This window comes from Haliotis rubra, unplaced genomic scaffold (assembly GCF_003918875.1).
Source record: "Haliotis rubra isolate DU_JTF1 unplaced genomic scaffold, ASM391887v1 Scf136, whole genome shotgun sequence".
NCBI classification, from domain to species: domain Eukaryota; kingdom Metazoa; phylum Mollusca; class Gastropoda; order Lepetellida; family Haliotidae; genus Haliotis; species Haliotis rubra.
In genome coordinates, this window is record NW_025765292.1 from 1814679 (window position 1) to 1836475 (window position 21797).

The window sequence follows — 21797 nt, forward strand, 5'->3', positions numbered from 1 at the left end:
TTCAGTATCTCCCAATAAGGATATCATATTTTCTCTCAAGGAAATCACATGTTGTGTGCATTTTATGTAATGTATGTACACTGCGCCTGTTTTTGCAGATCAAGATCCGAGAAGCCCGTGGTCTGCCGCCAGCCTTGTGTAACTTTGTGTTCTGTCAGTACTCATTCTGGGGGGAGCGAGACCCCATGGTGGTACCTCCCGAGGTCAACCCAGAGATCATCACCAAGCAGGACACTGTCTCCTTTATATTCAACCATGAAAATGTGAGTTGAATAAGATCACATTCACATGATTGTGCCCCAGGTACTAAGCCACTATCACCTTAAAAGTCACAGAAGCCACCTATTAAGGTGAAGATCAAAGGGAAATGCTGCTTGAAGGTCAAAGGAATATGTCACTCAAAAACTCAAGAAATGTTGCTTGAAATCTACAAGATGTGTAGTGCTTGTAACTTGTAGAGGAAAGAAACCAACCTAAAGCCAATACTCATTGTATAGTTAATCTTTGTCTAGTAAATGGTTTCTCTTGGGCTACTGTGGGTGAATATAATTACTGAAATGGTTGAACATAACAAAATGTCTGCATCCTGAGTTAACAGAGGATGATCCTGTTGGTGCTGTCTATGGAAGTGTAAGGTCGCAGAAGCACTTGTTATGACTTACATGTCAATGTTAACATTGCAATACTTTTGTCAGGACATCCGCATCCCGATATCCGAGGAGTTCATAGAGCATTGTTCTGAAGGTGCACTGTCCATAGAAGTGTGGGGCCACAGGAGTCAGGGCTTCGGACTCAACGGTACCATGATGGAGTCGGCTCAGGCCAAGACACGCACGCTATCAGACAGGTGAGTGTCACACAGTATCTGGTCTTTGTGTTGATCATTGCCATGGGCATTAAAACCCAGGTTCCAAATACCAGTAGTTGTCCGTAGTCAAGAAGAGTGAAGATAAGTTTTTACAGTTTGTCAAAGTGTAGACCACCTCTCTTGTACTTTTTGTACAAGGCTACAAACATGATCGGGTGGACAGACTCACTGGCTTGGTTGATGCCTGTCCACATGTCCCTAATGCTTGGATTGATTGTTATGTCAGTCACTGGATTGTGTGGTCAAGACTTGATTATTTTTGTTTGTAATATGTTTCAGTAATATGATTTGTGTGTGTGTAATGGTCTACAAGTTCCTTTATAATTCAGATGGAACGAGGTGATGAGGAAGATTGAGTTCTGGTCAGAGGTGCACGAGTTGAATGACCAGGGAGAGTATATGCCAGTCGAAGTCATGCCCAAACCTGATGTCCCCACCGCTGGTGTCTTCCAACTCCGACAGGTCAGTGTCCACACACAAGATTAGCCCAGGGCCTACACACAAGATTAGTCCAGGGCCTACACACAAGATTAGTCCAGGGCCTACACACAAGATTAGTCCAGGGCCATGGCTGGCCTGAACAGCATTACTGTCTGGGCGAAATGGGGGTTATTTACTAAATCTAGAATATCACTCACTCACTCTCACACATCCTTTCTCTCTCAACAGGGTCACTCCCGGCGCATCCTTGTGCGTGTCAAGCCAGTGGCCAACTCTGGGACACTGCCTCTCATCTGTGAGGCTATCACATCGGTTTCCATTGGTTCCATTTCTGTGCGATCCAAACTTCAGAAGGGTCTGGACAGTTACCAAGAGGAGGATTTGAATCATCTCCGTGAGCGTTGGTCTGATGCCCTCAAGAGGAGGAAAGACTACTTAGATGAGCAGATACAGAAGCTCATCAACAAGCCAGGTAGGTGTCTCTTCCAGTGAACATGAACAAGGTAAACAGATACCAGTAACTTCAGTAATCCAGTAATCAACTAACCAGGTACCAGACATTACCAATGATCATGGCTGTCAATCACTGTTGTCAACATTAAAGACATAACAAGCCTACGGTTCCCACTATTTTATGTGTAATGATTTCAGATAAATCTGAGGCTGATTCTGAGAGGGAAAGAGCACTCATTGAGCAGTGGGTGTCTCTGACAGAGGAAAGGAATGCTGTTCTGGTGCCTGCCCCCGGAAGTAGTATACCAGGGGCACCTGCAGACTGGTACGTCATTGAAGCATTTCATACACATCCATAGATTTCTTTTTTCCTGCTTGATCCTATCTCACTTCTGAGAAACAGATTACCATGCATCCTGACTCCTCCGGTGCTCCTTGACTCACTACCAACATACTAGACTAATGTTTGGTCTCTAAATATGTATAAGTTTGTTACAAACAAACAATTCCTTTGAAACTGAAAAGAAGTCCCAGTGAGAATCGAGATTCAGATTCGAGCATGTGGAAATCTAGACTTACTTCATTTAGGTTTTAGCATTGCAGAAAGGCCTAGGTAGAAGCGAAAATAATTTGGTTCAGGGACTGTGAGACAGACAACCAACATACCTGCTTTGTTCCCTTCTTCTCTTGATCCTTGCCTGAAAACAACAATCTCTTCACATGTGCACTTTGAAAGTTAATGATAATAGTTCACTTGTAACACACTGAATCCATGCAAAGTTAGATGAAGTAACCAAGCATTCTTCAAACTTTTTTGTACAGCAGACTTCTGTGACTTATTTTGGGGCATAACTTTCCTTGTCATCTGAGACATTGCATGTTGCTGTACAGATTTTGATGCCAGTATCCCAAGAAATCCAGTATTTTCGCTGATTATGATTCTTCGTGTCTCAGCACCATACCCTTGCTCACAGGTTTCGGCAAAGTCATAGATGTGCATCATGTGTTATCCCAGTCATGTAGCTGAAATACTGATCCAAACTATAACTTGTGTGTCAGTGAACATGTTTCCTGAGGTGTTTGTTAATTGTAGGGATCCCCCACATGACATGGAGGAGCACTCCCCAGTCCTGTTCCTGGATCTTAATGGTAAGTACATCTTGCACATGCAAAACACTTGTACATAAAGTCTCCATAGAAACTGCATTATGCATATTGGCTCATGGTTCTAACTTAGCTCAACAGTTTTATCACGTGTACATGTTAGTGTTGATTACAATGGTCTTCCCAGTTCTGTGTCACCCCTACCACTGTACATGTTAATGTAGATTACAATGGTACTCCCAGTTCTATATGTCACCCACCTGTTCTATACACTGCAGCAGAGGACATGAGCACCCCAAGTGCCAAGGAAGGCTCTCAAGCTGCCGGTATCAACTCCATCCTGCCCAAAGAACATGGAGCTCAGTTTGTTTCACTGCCGATCATCAAGAGCTTCACAGAAAAGGAAAATGTAAGTTCATTTGGATTGCCTACTATCACAAAATATTATCAAAAATCTTGAGAGAAAATCTAAGGTTATGTGGGGTTTTGGAGTTGTTGATGTTCTTTTCCTTATGTGAAAAATACATATCAAACTATGGTGGTGTGCATTTCTAGGTGTGTGCACTGGTATCCTGGGACTCCTCCATCCACGACTCTCCCCACCTGAACCGATTAACGCCCACCAATGAGAGGATATATGTCATCCTAAAGGCAGTTGTCCGCCTGAGTCACCCCGCATCCATGGAGCTAGTCCTTCGCAAGCGAGTCTGCATCAACATCTACAAGAAGCAAAGTCTCTCCTCCTTCACCAACATCCTCAAGAACAGGTTTATCGGAGGGGTAGGTACAGGGGTTCATCGGAGGGGTAGGTACTGGGGTTCATGAACAGGGCACATTGTATTGGGTTCTTTAGAGTGATAAGTCACATTGTACTGGGTTCATCGGAGGGATAGGACACATTGTACTGGGTTCATCGGAGGATAGGCACATTGTACTGGGTTCATGACAGGGATAGGGTACTGGGTTGATGGATAGGGCACATTGGGGTTGATGAAAGGGATAGGACACATTGTACTGGGTTCATGAAGGGGATAGGACACAGTGTTCATGAAAGGGATAGGACACATTTCTGGGTTGATGAAAGGGATAGGACACATTGTTCTGGAGGGCTAGGTAGGGATAGGACACATTGTACTGGGTTCATGACAGGGATAGGACACATTGTACTGGGTTCATGAAAGGATAGGACACATTGTTCTGGGTTGATGAAAGGGATAGGACACATTGTACTGGGTTCATGAAAGGGATAGGACACATTGTACTGGGTTGATGAAAGGGATAGGACACATTGTTCTGGGTTGATGAAAGGGATAGGACACATTGTTCTGGGTTGATGAAAGGATAGGACACATTGTTCTGGGGGGGATAGGCACACATTGTACTGGGTTCATGAAAGGGATAGGACACATTGTACTTCGTTGATGAAAGGATAGGACACATTGTTCTGGGTTGATGAAAGGGATAGGACACATTGTTCTGGGTTGATGAAAGGGATAGGACACATTGTACTGGGTTCATGAAAGGGATAGGACACATTGTACTGGGTTCATGAAAGGGATAGGACACATTGTACTGGGTTCATGAAAGGGATAGGACACATTGTACTGGGTTCATGAAAGGGATAGGACACATTGTACTGGGTTCATGAAAGGGATAGGACACATTGTACTGGGTTCATGAAAGGGATAGGACACATTGTACTGGGTTCATGAAAGGGATAGGACACATTGTACTGGGTTGATGAAGGGATAGGACACATTGTACTGGGTTCATGAAAGGGGATAGGACACATTGTACTGGGTTCATGAAGGGATAGGACACATTGTACTGGGTTGATGAAAGGGATAGGACACATTGTTCTGGGTTGATGAAAGGGATAGGACACATTGTACTGGGTTCATGACAGGGATAGGACACATTGTACTGGGTTGATGAAAGGGATAGGACACATTGTTCTGGGTTGATGAAAGGGATAGGACACATTGTACTGGGTTGATGAAAGGGATAGGACACATTGTACTGGGTTGATGAAAGGGATAGGACACATTGTACTGGGTTCATGAAAGGGATAGGACACATTGTACTGGGTTCATGAAAGGGATAGGACACATTGTACTGGGTTCATGAAAGGGATAGGACACATTGTACTGGGTTCATGAAAGGGATAGGACACATTGTACTGGGTTGATGAAAGGGATAGGACACATTGTACTGGGTTCATGAAAGGGATAGGACACATTGTACTGGGTTCATGAAAGGGATAGGACACATTGTACTGGGTTCATTGCGATGTGAAGGTGCTGTTGATGTAGTACTTTTCAAGGTCATACCCATACATCCAGAACAACAGGTTTATAAATGGGTAATTTGTCATATTCATGCTTTGACAGGGATGGCATAATTGGATGTATAAGATCTTTACCTAAGTTATGTTATGACAGATATGTGTAGAAACTGCATTACCTCATTGGTGTGAGCATTTATCCCTGTCTTCCAGGACTATCTGTATGCCAGTGGTATCACCTATGAGGTTGTGTCCAACATTCCAAAGGGGTCAGAGGACCTGGAGGGTATGGAGACCCTGGCACAGATGGCCGCTAGTCAGAATGAGACCAAAGCTGTGGATGGGGAGACCTACATCGAGAAGTACATCAAGGGAATCTCGGCCGTGGAGAGCATCCTCACTATCGACAGGCTTCGTCAGGTAAGTGCCAATAGAGGCAGTTATAAGCTCAGCTAGGGAGGGCATTTTCAGACTCAAAGGGGGACCAGGATTTTTCAAGCTCAGTAAAGGGCAGGGCACTTCATACTCAGTGAAGGAGGGCAACTTCAAAGCTCAGTGAAGGTCCAGGCAGGTCCAGGTCCTAGCTTGGGCTAGGGTTAATCCCTTCCTTCTCAAGAGTGCACTGAATAAGACAGAGAAGCCTGTTAATGTGACAGAACAATTCAATGATATTTCTTGATTTTTTTACAAAAATGCATAACAAATGTAACTGACATTTCCGTGTGTCTCCAACAGGAGGTCGTAGTCAAGGAACACCTTGCCGTCAGTGGGAGATCATTACGGAAGACCACCAGTGTCCCTAACATCAATCAGGTTTGCTGTCTTCATGAACACCCCAATGTAGAAAAACATTCATGTCTGTGAAATGTTATAGAATGACACATTATTGAATATATTCACTGGTGTGGTGACTAAATCGTGTTTTGTCTTGTAGTTCGCAATATAACTATCTTAAGCACATTAGATATTTACCATCTTAGACTCTGCTTTGTGACTGCTTTGAATAACTGCCACATTTTTTCTATTTTAATCAGAAAAGCATTGTATGTGAAAGATCTACACCAGGTTGTTTTCAATCCATGGGGAAGTAATATCGCAACAATTCTCAAGCAACTTGTTAAAAGAATGGCATAACATTATGTAAATTGAACCGGCAGCCATGACTGCCTCAGTTTCTATCTTTGTAACTTCTCAAGTATCTTGTTAATTCCTTAATCTTTTTCTGCTGTGCATCTTGTCTGAAGTCTCTCATATTGGCACCAAATCAACAGCTGGATAAGATGATCGAAACATGGACCAGACATTCTGATTGACTAATTGATTTTACTTATGCGATTTCTTACAAGATGGGTATATTTACTTTCCTGTTAACAGTTCCAACTGTGGTGTTTGATGTCTGTACTGCTTCAGACATGGAAGTTATTGAACATGTTATTTGGACAATTTGAACTGACTGATCAGTCTCCAAAGTCTGTCAAAACCAATCCAACTTGGTATTTATTCAAGGAAGTGCTCTATCATGTAGCTTGTGGTGGGTTTCTCAAGCCAGTCTTCTTGCTTCCACAGATGCTAACCTCACCCACCAAGCTTGAAGATCAGGTAACACTCTCTAGGCTCTCTCTGTTTTAGATAGATTTTTTGCTCACCTGGCCTTAAAGGGCAAGTGACCTTGTCAAGCAAGTCATCCATTATCTGTTGATGTTATAAACCTTATAGTTTTCAATTTCATCTTCAAAGCATCTGAAAGAACAAGTGACCTTGTCCAGTAGGTCACCCTTATCTGTTGATGTCATAAACCTTATAGTTTTCAATTTCATCTTCAATACATCTGAAAGAACAAGTGACCTTGTCCAGTAGGTCATCCCTTATCTGTTTATGTCATAAACCTTATAGTTTTCAATTTCATCTTCAATACATCTGAAAGGACAAGTGACTTTGTCGAGCAAGTCATCCCTCATCTGTATATCTCAGCTGTAAATTGTTTAGTTTTATCTCCAAAACATCATGATGCATTCAGCCATTGTGTACATGTTTATATATGGGCATTAAAGTGTGTAGTTAGTTGTGAATCTCAACACGTTCCACTGTATTTAAAATTTTGAATGTGTTTTTACGTTTTTACTTTGAACCATGCTTTTCAGTTCTCACTGTAAACATTGTCTCCCCAGACTCCACTGAACATTGAAGTTTTTTTCCGTCAGTCATCACATCTGAATTTGTTCAAGAGGATTTGATCTGATTTTTAAAATGGCCACCATTGGCAGCTGTATATGTCCTCTCAGCTATTTTTGCACAAAATGACAAAATATTCTGTAGAGCTCTTCAATTTTCTCAAAATATATTTCTGTCTACTTCTTAAAGTTTCCAGATTTATGAAGCTGAAATTTGTCATGTATGTTTCTGTGTATTTTTTTCCAGATATTAGTTATGAGGCATTAGAAAACTGTTTTGTAAGACAACAAAATGGTACCACTGGTTTTACTTACCCATAAGTCCATTCATTTACAGTTAAACAGTATCATGTGTCACACTCTCCTACTTGTTGTTGCAGATACGAGCTGACAGCATACAGGATCTCACCAGTGATGCCGCATTGTCAAAATCCCCGACTTTTGCGGGTGAGTTTCGACAACGAGCATTTTCCGACGTGAACGAGTCCATGATCGCGTCTTACCGCAGGGAAGTGGGTCGTCTTAAAAAGCTTTCGGTCGGCCTAGGTGGGTTAAATGACAGTGTCACCCAGTTTCTCTTTTTTGTTTGGCAGCAACCATTTTAAGTTCAGCTTGATTATTGCACATCGCAAAGTGTATAGACGGCTTCAAGTCTCCGCATTGTTTTGCAGTCAATACACAAGTAGGCAGATCATGTCAAAATCACCATCAAAATCCTAGCATAGATCAGAGCATTTACTTTTATTTGTTTTCGATAAAATTTAAAAATTCTTCTCACATATGTTGAGATTGTGACTGCATTGAAGTGATTATGGAATTTTTTGTGTTTTCTCATATACTTCCATTCCATTAAATTTTCGATTTATACTGTGATATTGCTTCGTCAGCGATGTTTCCCATGATCCTTCACCCACTTCCTGTGTGTATGGTCGCCATGGTTATATGCTCGCTTGCCTCATATTTGTATGCTTCTAGGGCTGATACAGAATCATAGCTTGATTAAAGCTATGACAATGTTTTGTTGTATTAAATAAAGCCATCTCTTTAGTGCAAATAAACTGTGTAATTATTTTCCATGCTTATATATACAAGGACGTTATTCTCGTCCCAAAGTTTGACAATCAAATGATGATGAAGGTCTTAATGTTCAGTGCATAAATGGATTATTAATGTAGTTATATTTCATTGACTTTAAATGCACAGTTATTCAACAAATCGGGTAATGCAAACTCTGTTTTCAGTTAATATGTAGAGTTGACTGACCGATTAGATTTGGTTGTATTTGCCAATATCGCACTTACAGTCTAACTCTTCAATCAGACACATTTAAGTTGGTGTTCACATTTAAGTTGGTTCTCACATTTAAGTTGGTGCTCACATCGCTCATATCAGCTGTTAACACTCACAGATCATCCACTTCCCCCTTGCCCATGTTTCTGTCATCAACACTTCAGAGGATGTAAACACTACATTTCTCCATCATGTGATTACATACAAGGCTGTACAGAAAAGGAGGCCACAAGGATGGGCAGGCAGCTTATAATCTTTGTAGAGCAGGCAGGCAGCCTAATCTGTGTAGAGCAGGTAGTCTGCTACAAGGCTGGGTAGAGCAGACAGGCAGCCACAAGGCTGTGTAGAGCAGGCAGTCTGCCACAAGGCTGTGTAGAGCAGGCAGTCTGCCACAAGGCTGTGTAGAGCAGGCAGGCAGCCAGCCACAAGGCTGTGTAGAGCAGGCAGGCAGCCAGCCACAAGGCTGTGTAGAGCAGGCAGGCAGCCACAAGGCTGTGTAGAGCAAAAATGGCAGCTACAAGGCTGTGTAGAGCAGGCAGGCAGCTACAAGGCTGGGTACAGCAGGCAGTCTGCCACAAGGCTGTGTAGAGCAGGCAGGCTGCCACAAGGCTGTGTAGAGCAGGCAGTCTGCCACAAGGCTGTGTAGAGCAGGCAGTCTGCCACAAGGCTGTGCCAGCAAAGGCTGGGTGTAGAAGGCTGGGTACAGCAGGCAGTCTGCCACAAGGCTGTGTAGAGCAGGCAGTCTGCCACAAGGCTGTGTAGAGCAGGCAGTCTGCCACAAGGCTGTGTAGAGCAGGCAGCTACAAGGCTGGGTAGAGCAGGCAGTCTGCCACAAGGCTGTGTAGAGCAGGCAGTCTGCCACAAGGCTGTGTAGAGCAGGCAGGCAGCCAAGGCTGTGAGCAGTGCAGAGCAGTCTGCCACAAGGCTGTGTAGAGCAGGCAGTCTGCCACAAGGCTGTGGCTAGCAGGCAGGCTGCCACAAGGCTGGGTAGAGCAGGCAGCTACAAGGCTGGGTAGAGCAGGCAGTCTGCCACAAGGCTGTGTAGAGCAGGCAGTCTGCCACAAGGCTGTGTAGAGCAGGCAGGCAGCCACAAGGCTGTGTAGAGCAGTCTGCCACAAGGCTGTGTAGAGCAGGCAGTCTGCCACAAGGCTGGGTAGAGCAGGCAGTCTGCCACAAGGCTGTGTAGAGCAGGCAGTCTGCCACAAGGCTGTGTAGAGCAGACAGGCAGCTACAAGGCTGTGTAGAGCAGGCAGACAGCCACAAGGCTGTGTAGAGCAGGCAGGCGGCCACAAGGCTGCGTAGAGCAGGTGGCTACCAGGCTGTGTAGAGCAGACAGGCAGCTACAAGGCTGTGTAGAGCAGGCAGTCTGCCACAAGGCTGGGTAGAGCAGGCAGCTGCAAGGCTGGGTAGAGCAGGCAGTCTGCCACAAGGCTGTGTAGAGCAGGCAGTCTGCCACAAGGCTGGGTAGAGCAGGCAGCTACAAGGCTGGGTAGAGCAGGCAGCTACAAGGCTGTGTAGAGCAGGCAGTCTGCCACAAGGCTGTGTAGAGCAGGCAGTCTGCCACAAGGCTGTGTAGAGCAGGCAGCTACAAGGCTGGGTAGAGCAGGCAGTCTGCCACAAGGCTGTGTAGAGCAGGCAGTCTGCCACAAGGCTGTGTAGAGCAGGCAGGCAGCCACAAGGCTGTGTAGGCAGGCAGTCTGCCACAAGGCTGTGTAGAGCAGGCAGTCTGCCACAAGGCTGTGTAGAGCAGGCAGTCTGCCACAAGGCTGGGTAGAGCAGGCAGCTACAAGGCTGTGTAGAGCAGGCAGTCTGCCACAAGGCTGTGTAGAGCAGGCAGTCTGCCACAAGGCTGTGTAGAGCAGGCAGCTACAAGGCTGGGTAGAGCAGGCAGTCTGCCACAAGGCTGTGTAGAGCAGGCAGTCTGCCACAAGGCTGTGTAGAGCAGGCAGGCAGCCACAAGGCTGTGTAGAGCAGGCAGCTACAAAGCTGGGTAGAGCAGGCAGTCTGCCACAAGGCTGTGTAGAGCAGGCAGTCTGCCACAAGGCTGGGTAAAGCAGGCAGTCTGCCACAAGGCTGGGTAGAGCAGGCAGCTACAAGGCTGTGTAGAGCAGGCAGTCTGCCACAAGGCTGTGTAGAGCAGGCAGTCTGCCACAAGGCTGTGTAGAGCAGGCAGCTACAAGGCTGGGTAGAGCAGGCAGTCTGCCACAAGGCTGTGTAGAGCAGGCAGTCTGCCACAAGGCTGTGTAGAGCAGGCAGGCAGCCACAAGGCTGTGTAGAGCAGTCTGCCACAAGGCTGTGTAGAGCAGGCAGTCTGCCACAAGGCTGGGTAAAGCAGGCAGTCTGCCACAAGGCTGGGTAGAGCAGGCAGCTACAAGGCTGGGTAGAGCAGGCAGTCTGCCACAAGGCTGTGTAGAGCAGGCAGGTGGCCACAAGGCTGTGTAGAGCAGGCAGGCGGCCACAAGGCTGTGTAGAGCAGTCTGCCACAAGGCTGTGTAGAGCAGGCAGTCTGCCACAAGGCTGGGTAGAGCAGGCAGTCTGCCACAAGGCTGTGTAGAGCAGGCAGTCTGCCACAAGGCTGTGTAGAGCAGACAGGCAGCTACAAGGCTGTGTAGAGCAGGCAGACAGCCACAAGGCTGGGTAGAGCAGGCAGCTACAAGGCTGTGTAGAGCAGGCACGACAAGGTTGGGTAGAGCAGGCACCGACAAGGCTGTGTAGAGCTGGCAGTTACAAGGCTGTGTAGAGCAGTCTGCCACAAAGCTGGGTAGAGCAGGCACCCACAAGGCTGGGTAGAGCAGGCAGCTTCAAGGCTGGGTAGAGCAGGCAGCTTCAAGGCTGGGTAGAGCAGGCAGCTTCAAGGCTGTGTAGAGCAGGCAGGCACCCACAATGCAGGGTAGAGCATTCTGTTGAGGAAGTTCTGTGGAGAAGGAAGCTTTTGATCTCATACTGCATAATCAGAAACATTGTTATTTCTTCAATGCAAATGCAGTCTTCCTTGGTTCGAACACTCACTGGCTTCTCATTCCCTGGAGCTTTTGCCTTCACTTGATTCATGAAGAACAGCACCTTGTATGTAACCCAGATGATGGAGAAACATAGTGTAAACAAACCCAGGAAGTATTGACTGCCTTTCTCCCTTCCACCAGGCAACCTTAGAACTACTGCTATTGTAACAAGCCTAGCTAGCCCAGTGCCGAAGTTGCTTGATGAAACACGTCTCTGCACCCTCATCACTAGCACCCTCATCGCTAGCTAACCTCTCCAACACAACACCATCAAACATCATCTACATTTCACATCATATCAACAGGAAGATTTGAACTGAGATGCTTTTCAAAAAACATTGTTTTGTTTAAACCAAATTTATTCACCTGTAATTCACTTTTTATAAATGTTTATAATTAGTAATATTGATTAAAGTATGTTTAAGGACAAATATCACTTAAAAATGATGAAAAGTATTATTTAAACATATTTTTATCATCAGTGATGAAAGTATGAAATTATACATTTCTTACTGTAGTTGAGTCCATAGACATGAGTGACAGCACCTTGTCTCATTTAATTGACTATGGCTACACCATACCAGACCACATCGAGAGGCCACATCATTGTCTCATGTCTCATGTCAGCATGTGTCATATTTACAGAGCTGTTTACATTTGCAAGGTTCTGTTTTCGTAAGTTGTTTTACTTGCCAGGTTTCCATGCATGTAGTTTCTGCATGAGATTAACCATTTCTGTCAGAATAATCCTTATCTATGTCCCCAATACCTGGGCCTAGATTTCGAAGCTCTCTTAACGCTAATACTGTCGTAAGTTAATGTTAATGTATGGCACTTACGACTATCTTAGCGCTAAGAGAGCTTCGAAAATCTAGGCCCTGGACTTCTGGGAAATAAGTCAAATTTGTATACATATTTTTCTTCCTTTTCATTGGTTGTTGGATTATTCTGAGAATATTCGTGGGTATTATTGGGAAATCCTGTGGTTGGATGGGAAGAAATCTTGTCCACTGTGTCATGTGATTCAAACTGACCGATCTGACAGTGACCAGTGACCGGTCACACAGTGTGCCATGTGATACTATCTGGCCAATCTGACCAGTGACCGGTCACACAGTCTGTCATGTGATACTATCTGACCAGTGGCCGTTCACACAGTGGTGTATATACATGGGGCTTAACTTCTACTTGGGTGTAATGTATTATTTTTATACCCTATTTCTCCAATTGAACAATGGAAGTAGGAAATATGCCTGGCAATTATATTATATTAGATTTGGGAAAAGGCATATTTAAAGAACACACAGTTTATGTATTTTCTACATTGGGAATGTTCGTAAGGTTCTTATAAATTCATCAGAATTCTGACATGGATGCAAAGCAGTCTTATATAACATACAAACTTAAAATTGATGATAACCTGTACTGGGATATCTCTTATCTATTTGGGGATTTTGTCCTGTTGGATTGAGTATCAGCTTCTGCTAGTGACTAGGTAAATCCTGGTACCTGGTACTCAGACATGTACAGTTTGTCAAGGCATATTCTGGCTGGTCAAGCCCCTAATAAGTGTAGATGAGTATCAGATGAGATACTTTTGAACAGACATGCAGTCTGACATACACAGTGGTCAAAGTTACATAGACTCTGTGGTCTGAGATATTGACAAAGACAAAATAAACCTGATAACAATGTGCAATATTATCCTGCCACAACCTTGGTTCCATACATTCAGCAGACTGATGTGTTCATATTGACAACCACCCATAACAATGTGCAATATTATCCTGCCACAACCTAGGTTCCATACATTCAGCAGACTGATGTGTTCATATTGACAACCACCCATAACAATGTGCAATATTATCCTGCCACAACCTAGGTTCCATACATTCAGCAGACTGATGGGTCCATATTGACAACCACCCATAACAATGTGCAATATTATCCTGCCACAACCTTGGTTCCATACATTCAGCAGACTGATGTGTTCATATTGACAACCACCCATAACAATGTGCAATATTATCCTGCCACAACCTAGGTTCCATACATTCAGCAGACTGATGTGTTCATATTGACAACCACCCATAACAATGTGCAATATTATCCTGCCACAACCTTGGTTCCATACATTCAGCAGACTGATGTGTTCATATTGACAACCACCCATAACAATGTGCAATGTTATCCTGCCACAACCTAGGTTCCATACATTCAGCAGACTGATGTGTTCATATTGACAACCACCCATAACAATGTGCAATATTATCCTGCCACAACCTAGGTTCCATACATTCAGCAGACTGATGGGTCCATATTGACAACCACCCATAACAATGTGCAATATTATCCTGCCACAACCTTGGTTCCATACATTCAGCAGACTGATGGGTCCATATTGACAACCACCCATAACAATGTGCAATATTATCCTGCCACAACCTAGGTTCCATACATTCAGCAGACTGATGGGTCCATATTGACAACCACCCATAACAATGTGCAATATTATCCTGCCACAACCTAGGTTCCATACATTCAGCAGACTGATGGGTCCATATTGACAACCACCCATAACAATGTGCAATATTATCCTGCCACAACCTAGGTTCCATACATTCAGCAGACTGATGGGTCCATATTGACAACCACCCATAACAATGTGCAATATTATCCTGCCACAACCTTGGTTCCATACATTCAGCAGACTGATGGGTCCATATTGACAACCACCCATAACAATGTGCAATATTATCCTGCCACAACCTAGGTTCCATACATTCAGCAGACTGATGGGTCCATATTGACAACCACCCATAACAATGTGCAATATTATCCTGCCACAACCTAGGTTCCATACATTCAGCAGACTGATGGGTCCATATTGACAACCACCCATAACAATGTGCAATATTATCCTGCCACAACCTAGGTTCCATACATTCAGCAGACTGATGGGTCCATATTGACAACCACCCATAACAATGTGCAATATTATCCTGCCACAACCTTGGTTCCATACATTCAGCAGACTGATGTGTTCATATTGACAACCACCCATAACAATGTGCAATATTATCCTGCCACAACCTAGGATCCATACATTCAGCAGACTGATGTGTTCATATTGACAACCACCCATAACAATGTGCAATGTTATCCTGCCACAACCTAGGTTCCATACATTCAGCAGACTGATGGGTCCATATTGACAACCACCCATAACAATGTGCAATATTATCCTGCCACAACCTTGGTTCCATACATTCAGCAGACTGATGTGTTCATATTGACAACCACCCATAACAATGTGCAATATTATCCTGCCACAACCTAGGATCCATACATTCAGCAGACTGATGTGTTCATATTGACAACCACCCATAACAATGTGCAATATTATCTTGACACAACCTTGGTTCCATACATTCAGCAGACTGATGGGTCCATATTGACAACCACCCATAACAATGTGCAATATTATCCTGCCACAACCTAGGTTCCATACATTCAGCAGACTGATGGGTCCATATTGACAACCACCCATAACAATGTGCAATATTATCCTGCCACAACCTAGGTTCCATACATTCAGCAGACTGATGGGTCCATATTGACAACCACCCATAACAATGTGCAATATTATCCTGCCACAACCTAGGTTCCATACATTCAGCAGACTGATGGGTCCATATTGACAACCACCCATAACAATGTGCAATATTATCCTGCCACAACCTTGGTTCCATACATTCAGCAGACTGATGTGTTCATATTGACAACCACCCATAACAATGTGCAATATTATCCTGCCACAACCTAGGATCCATACATTCAGCAGACTGATGTGTTCATATTGACAACCACCCATAACAATGTGCAATGTTATCCTGCCACAACCTAGGTTCCATACATTCAGCAGACTGATGGGTCCATATTGACAACCACCCATAACAATGTGCAATATTATCCTGCCACAACCTTGGTTCCATACATTCAGCAGACTGATGTGTTCATATTGACAACCACCCATAACAATGTGCAATATTATCCTGCCACAACCTAGGGATCCATACATTCAGCAGACTGATGTGTTCATATTGACAACCACCCATAACAATGTGCAATGTTATCCTGCCACAACCTAGGTTCCATACATTCAGCAGACTGATGGGTCCATATTGACAACCACCCATAACAATGTGCAATATTATCCTGCCACAACCTAGGTTCCATACATTCAGCAGACTGATGGGTCCATATTGACAACCACCCATAACAATGTGCAATATTATCCTGCCACAACCTTGGTTCCATACATTCAGCAGACTGATGTGTTCATATTGACAACCACCCATAACAATGTGCAATATTATCCTGCCACAACCTAGGATCCATACATTCAGCAGACTGATGTGTTCATATTGACAACCACCCATAACAATGTGCAATGTTATCCTGCCACAACCTAGGTTCCATACATTCAGCAGACTGATGGGTCCATATTGACAACCACCCATAACAATGTGCAATATTATCCTGCCACAACCTTGGTTCCATACATTCAGCAGACTGATGTGTTCATATTGACAACCACCCATAACAATGTGCAATATTATCCTGCCACAACCTAGGATCCATACATTCAGCAGACTGATGTGTTCATATTGACAACCACCCATAACAATGTGCAATGTTATCCTGCCACAACCTAGGTTCCATACATTCAGCAGACTGATGGGTCCATATTGACAACCACCCATAACAATGTGCAATGTTATCCTGCCACAACCTAGGTTCCATACATTCAGCAGACTGATGGGTCCATATTGACAACCACCCATAACAATGTGCAATATTATCTTGACACAACCTTGGTTCCATACATTCAGCAGACTGATGGGTCCATATTGACAACCACCCATAACAATGTGCAATGTTATCCTGCCACAACCTAGGTTCCATACATTCAGCAGACTGATGGGTCCATATTGACAACCACCCATAACAATGTGCAATATTATCTTGACACAACCTTGGTTCCATACATTCAGCAGACTGATGGGTCCATATTGACAACCACCCATAACAATGTGCAATATTATCTTGACACAACCTTGGTTCCATACATTCAGCAGACTGATGTGTTCATATTGACAACCACCCATAACAATGTGCAATATTATCCTGCCACAACCTAGGTTCCATACATTCAGCAGACTGATGGGTCCATATTGACAACCACCCATAACAATGTGCAATATTATCCTGCCACAACCTAGGTTCCATACATTCAGCAGACTGATGTGTTCATATTGACAAACACCCATAACAATGTGCAATATTATCCTGCCACAACCTAGGATCCATACATTCAGCAGACTGATGTGTTCATATTGACAACCACCCATAACAATGTGCAATATTATCCTGCCACAACCTAGGATCCATACATTCAGCAGACTGATGTGTTCATATTGACAACCACCCATAACAATGTGCAATATTATCCTGACACAACCTTGGTTCCATACATTCAGCAGACTGATGTGTTCATATTGACAACCACCCATAACAATGTGCAATATTATCCTGACACAACCTAGGATCCATACATTCAGCAGACTGATGTGTTCATATTGACAACCACCCATAACAATGTGCAATATTATCCTGACACAACCTAGGATCCATACATTCAGCAGACTGATGTGTTCATATTGACAAACACCTATACCAAAGTGCAATATTATCTTGCCACAACCTTGGATCCATACATTCAGCAGACTGATGTGTTCATATTGACAACCACCCATAACAATGTGCAATATTATCTTGCCACAACCTTGGTTCCATACATTCAGCAGACTGATGTGTTCATATTGACAACCACCCATAACAATGTGCAATATTATCTTGACACAACCTTGGTTCCATACATTCAGCAGACTGATGTGTTCATATTGACAACCACCCATAACAATGTGCAATATTATCCTGCCACAACCTAGGATCCATACATTCAGCAGACTGATGTGTTCATATTGACAACCACCCATAACAATGTGCAATATTATCTTGACACAACCTTGGTTCCATACATTCAGCAGACTGATGTGTCATATTGACAACCACCCATAACAATGTGCAATATTATCCTGCCACAACCTAGGTTCCATACATTCAGCAGACTGATGTGTTCATATTGACAACCACCCATAACAATGTGCAATATTATCCTGCCACAACCTAGGATCCAAACATTCAGCAGACTGATGTGTTCATATTGACAACCACCCATAACAATGTGCAATATTATCCTGCCACAACCTTGGTTCCATACATTCAGCAGACTGATGTGTTCATATTGACAACCACCCATAACAATGTGCAATATTATCCTGCCACAACCTAGGATCCATACATTCAGCAGACTGATGTGTTCATATTGACAACCACCCATAACAATGTGCAATATTATCCTGCCACAACCTAGGATCCATACATTCAGCAGACTGATGTGTTCATATTGACAACCACCCATAACAATGTGCAATATTATCCTGCCACAACCTAGGATCCATACATTCAGCAGACTGATGTGTTCATATTGACAACCACCCATAACAATGTGCAATATTATCCTGACACAACCTTGGTTCCATACATTCAGCAGACTGATGTGTTCATATTGACAACCACCCATAACAATGTGCAATATTATCCTGCCACAACCTTGGTTCCATACATTCAGCAGACTGATGTGTTCATATTGACAACCACCCATAACAATGTGCAATATTATCCTGCCACAACCTAGGATCCATACATTCAGCAGACTGATGTGTTCATATTGACAAACACCTATACCAAAGTGCAATATTATCTTGCCACAACCTAGGTTCCATACATTCAGCAGACTGATGTTTTCATATTGACAAACACCCATAACAAAGTGCAATATTATCCTGCCACAACCTAGGTTCCATACATTCAGCAGACTGATGGGTCCATATTGACAACCACCCATAACAAAGTGCAATATTACCCTGCCAGAAAGAATGCCACAACCTAGGTTCCATACAATCATTAGACTGATGGGTCCATATTGCGGGCCAGAGACGCGGTTACAACACACTACATTGTTTTTTTTCCTGTGCACATCAGTTTGAATGTTTATTCTTCCATCAAAGCAAAATAAAATGAGGTCAGGTCTTTTTGCAGTATTGCCCGACAGCGATTACGCAATGACTTAGATAACATACACTGTGTAGATTGATGTATCCACAATGACGCACAGTAAAGTGCAGTAGTGTCTGATCGAGGTACGCCATGAACTAGGTTACATCCAGTCCGTAGTCTGCTGGCTCCTGGCAGATTGTTCCTGGTGCCTTCCTACTACTTGAGTGATGTCAACAGATCACCCACATTTACAGCATACTAATACAATGTAGGGTACTCCTGCAGACTTTAACATGTTTGATGCTTCTTTGTTTTGTTCTTGCCAAGGAACTGCTTGTTACTGTGTCATCCCACTGCCTCCTACAAGCTTGATACTAAATCTAGGATTGCCACCTGAACTAGATGCTTCATATTGCTGTTGTCACAACTATATATACACTTCATTTTGTTTCTTCCAACTGTTTCCATGACAACATGTCTTTTGTTTCATGCTTTGTCATACATTTGTTTTCACTTTAAACTTGGCAGATCTGCCTTGTCTGTGCTTCTTCCAATTTAAGTTTCCATGACAACATAGATAACCATATCATGCTTTTGTTACCATGACGATTGAATGTCATCCTCTGATGAAGAGTTATTCCCCTTGCAGCCCGCCCGAGCTTCCTCAACCTCCGTTCTAGTACCAATGGTAACTCGGCTAAGCGTACGTTTAAACTATTGTCTCGTTTCTTCCGTGAAGAACATGGTAGTAACAGTTTCAGGATATTTCATATTGTTTTCTACATCTGTGCATGTTTTCCTTCTCCATCCAATTAGTTTACATCTTCATCTTTCAATGTACTGGCTGTTGGATCTGCATGAGACTAAGTCAGTGTTGTCAGCATGAGATTGTTGTACACCATTTGTTTTCTATTGTTTTCAAATCATATGGACATACCAACACTTCCTGTTTGGTTTCTGTCTTACACATATACTGCTAAAAAAGTCGAGATTGTTTCATATTATTCTGGGTAATTTTTCATGCCATGACAGATTAACTATTGTGGCATGAAAGAATTGTGTGACCCTGAACTTTTTAGCAGTATATATCCCGTGATGCAACTACAGAAGAGGGCCATGATGATATGTGAAATTTCTTTGGGGAAAAAATTCATTTTACAAAATGATAAACATTTTGGTCGAATCATGCACTTGAAAATAGAAGTGTACAGAAAATATATGTATTTAAAGAAGATTTGTGTTGGCTTCATTTAAGCCACTGTTTAACATTCATTTACACAATTAGGATGTTCAGCCTAATAGGTTCTTACTATGCAAGGTCATAGTTCCTCGTATGTGTAAGGTCAGGTCCTTGTGTGTGTGTGTGTGTGTGTATGTGTGTGTGTGTGTGCAGTATGGTGATGTTTTTGTGCTGGTCATTTGGAGTTTGCATTCTTGAGATGTGTTTTGCTTCTTGCATGAAGATGTTGTTTGTTGATTTTGATGTGGTAGGTGTCTTGGGCATGATAGTGCAGCTTTTGGGATGGTGTATGTCATGAAGTTGCTTGAAAGCATTTTCTGAGTTAATTATGGTAGAAATGGTGCAGGATCTTCACTCTGCAGTCCAAACAGAATAGTTATTCATTTGCCACCATGTTCTCTGATGGAGTCATTACATCGGTTTGTCTCAGGTGTACAGGTTTGTCTGCTCATTTCCATTGTTGCCATGGCAATCTCAGAACCACTGGTTTCCCTGCACCATGCAGGATATCTCAAACATTGCCGTGGCAATCACAGAACCACTGGTTTCCCTGCACCATACAGGATATCACAGATGTTGCCGTGGTAATCTCAGAACCACTGGTTTCCCTGCACCATACAGGATATCACAGACGTTGCCATGGTAATCTCTGAAGTACAGGTTTCTCTGCACAAGACTGGATATCACAACCATTACCATGGCAATCTCAAAAGCCCTGGTTTGTCTTCTGTACCTGAAATCACCATTGACGACTAACAATGAGGTCATTCAGATGATCCTCCCCTAATGATGCAGTGTGACTGTTATATACACACCCAATGCTGTGGCAGCAATAATGTCAGTGTGTCACTTAGGAAACAGCCTGATGCTGTGACTTGCAGCAGCTCCTTGTGGAAGTTCAGTATTCAGACGCTGTAGATCAGAAGGTTGTAAGGATGTTCATGTTGGAGAGTATTCAGTCTAATGGAGAATCACAGAAGGCTTGTATCTACTGTTAAACTGAGGGCAGGTTCTGTTTCAACTCTAATCATGGCACTTGTGATGCAGCCGAGGACAGAAGAAAGACACACTGAAGTACATTAACTGAGATATTCCACAACCGACATTTGTGTTCCATAAGGCACATCTTCAGTAAAGTTTGGTAGCATAGCCTATGAACAAGTAGATTGGGAGGACAAAACTAGGTCTAGGGTGGGTGGCAACAGTAATATGACTTGGGGGAGAAAGCATAACTGTTAAAAGATTAGGCATTTCCATGGTAAACATCATGGACATGGCTGTGAAGGCCTTGAAAAATTAGATATACTTAGGGAGGGAGACCTTTTGAACACTCTGTAAAAGAGTAAGTACCAAATGAGAAGTCCCTCATCTGCACCCAGTACTTGCCCAACAGGAAGCTGTGTCTGCCAGTATAGCACTGGCTGCCTCTTGTCTCTGCTCATGTTTTGTTATCTAGTCACAATCTAGTACAGGTTTTTCTCAAGATTCAAAAGTATGGTCACCATTGTTTTGTGTTGACAAGGTTGGGTTTTTGCATGTTCAAATAAATACCTTCCCCTGAACTCATTAGTTTTGATTATCTGTTGTCTATTTTATGTTGGCCTCAAGCTTTGTGTTGGTATCAAACTTGTATATTTTACTTCAAAAAATTCTAATCTGACCTAATTATTTTATGAAACATTTTAACTGCTTTTCCAAAAGACAAATGATATTGTATTCCATACTGAGTTGAAAGATGTATTAAACATGCTACATTATT

At 43.2% G+C, this 21797-nt stretch overlaps 1 protein-coding gene across 1 annotated transcript in view; it reads left to right on the forward strand.

Annotated features, from left to right (window-relative positions):
• LOC124268083 (kinesin-like protein KIF13B) overlaps positions 1–21797 on the forward strand; it is a 256588-nt gene that overhangs the window by 225916 nt on the left and 8875 nt on the right. Inside the window, 13 exon segments of the mRNA XM_046703101.1 lie at positions 99–263; positions 696–847; positions 1198–1330; positions 1538–1781; positions 1961–2087; positions 2856–2911; positions 3145–3275; positions 3422–3646; positions 5364–5570; positions 5886–5963; positions 6717–6749; positions 7702–7867; positions 19448–19543. Coding sequence (XP_046559057.1) covers positions 99–263; positions 696–847; positions 1198–1330; positions 1538–1781; positions 1961–2087; positions 2856–2911; positions 3145–3275; positions 3422–3646; positions 5364–5570; positions 5886–5963; positions 6717–6749; positions 7702–7867; positions 19448–19543 — 1813 coding nt within the window.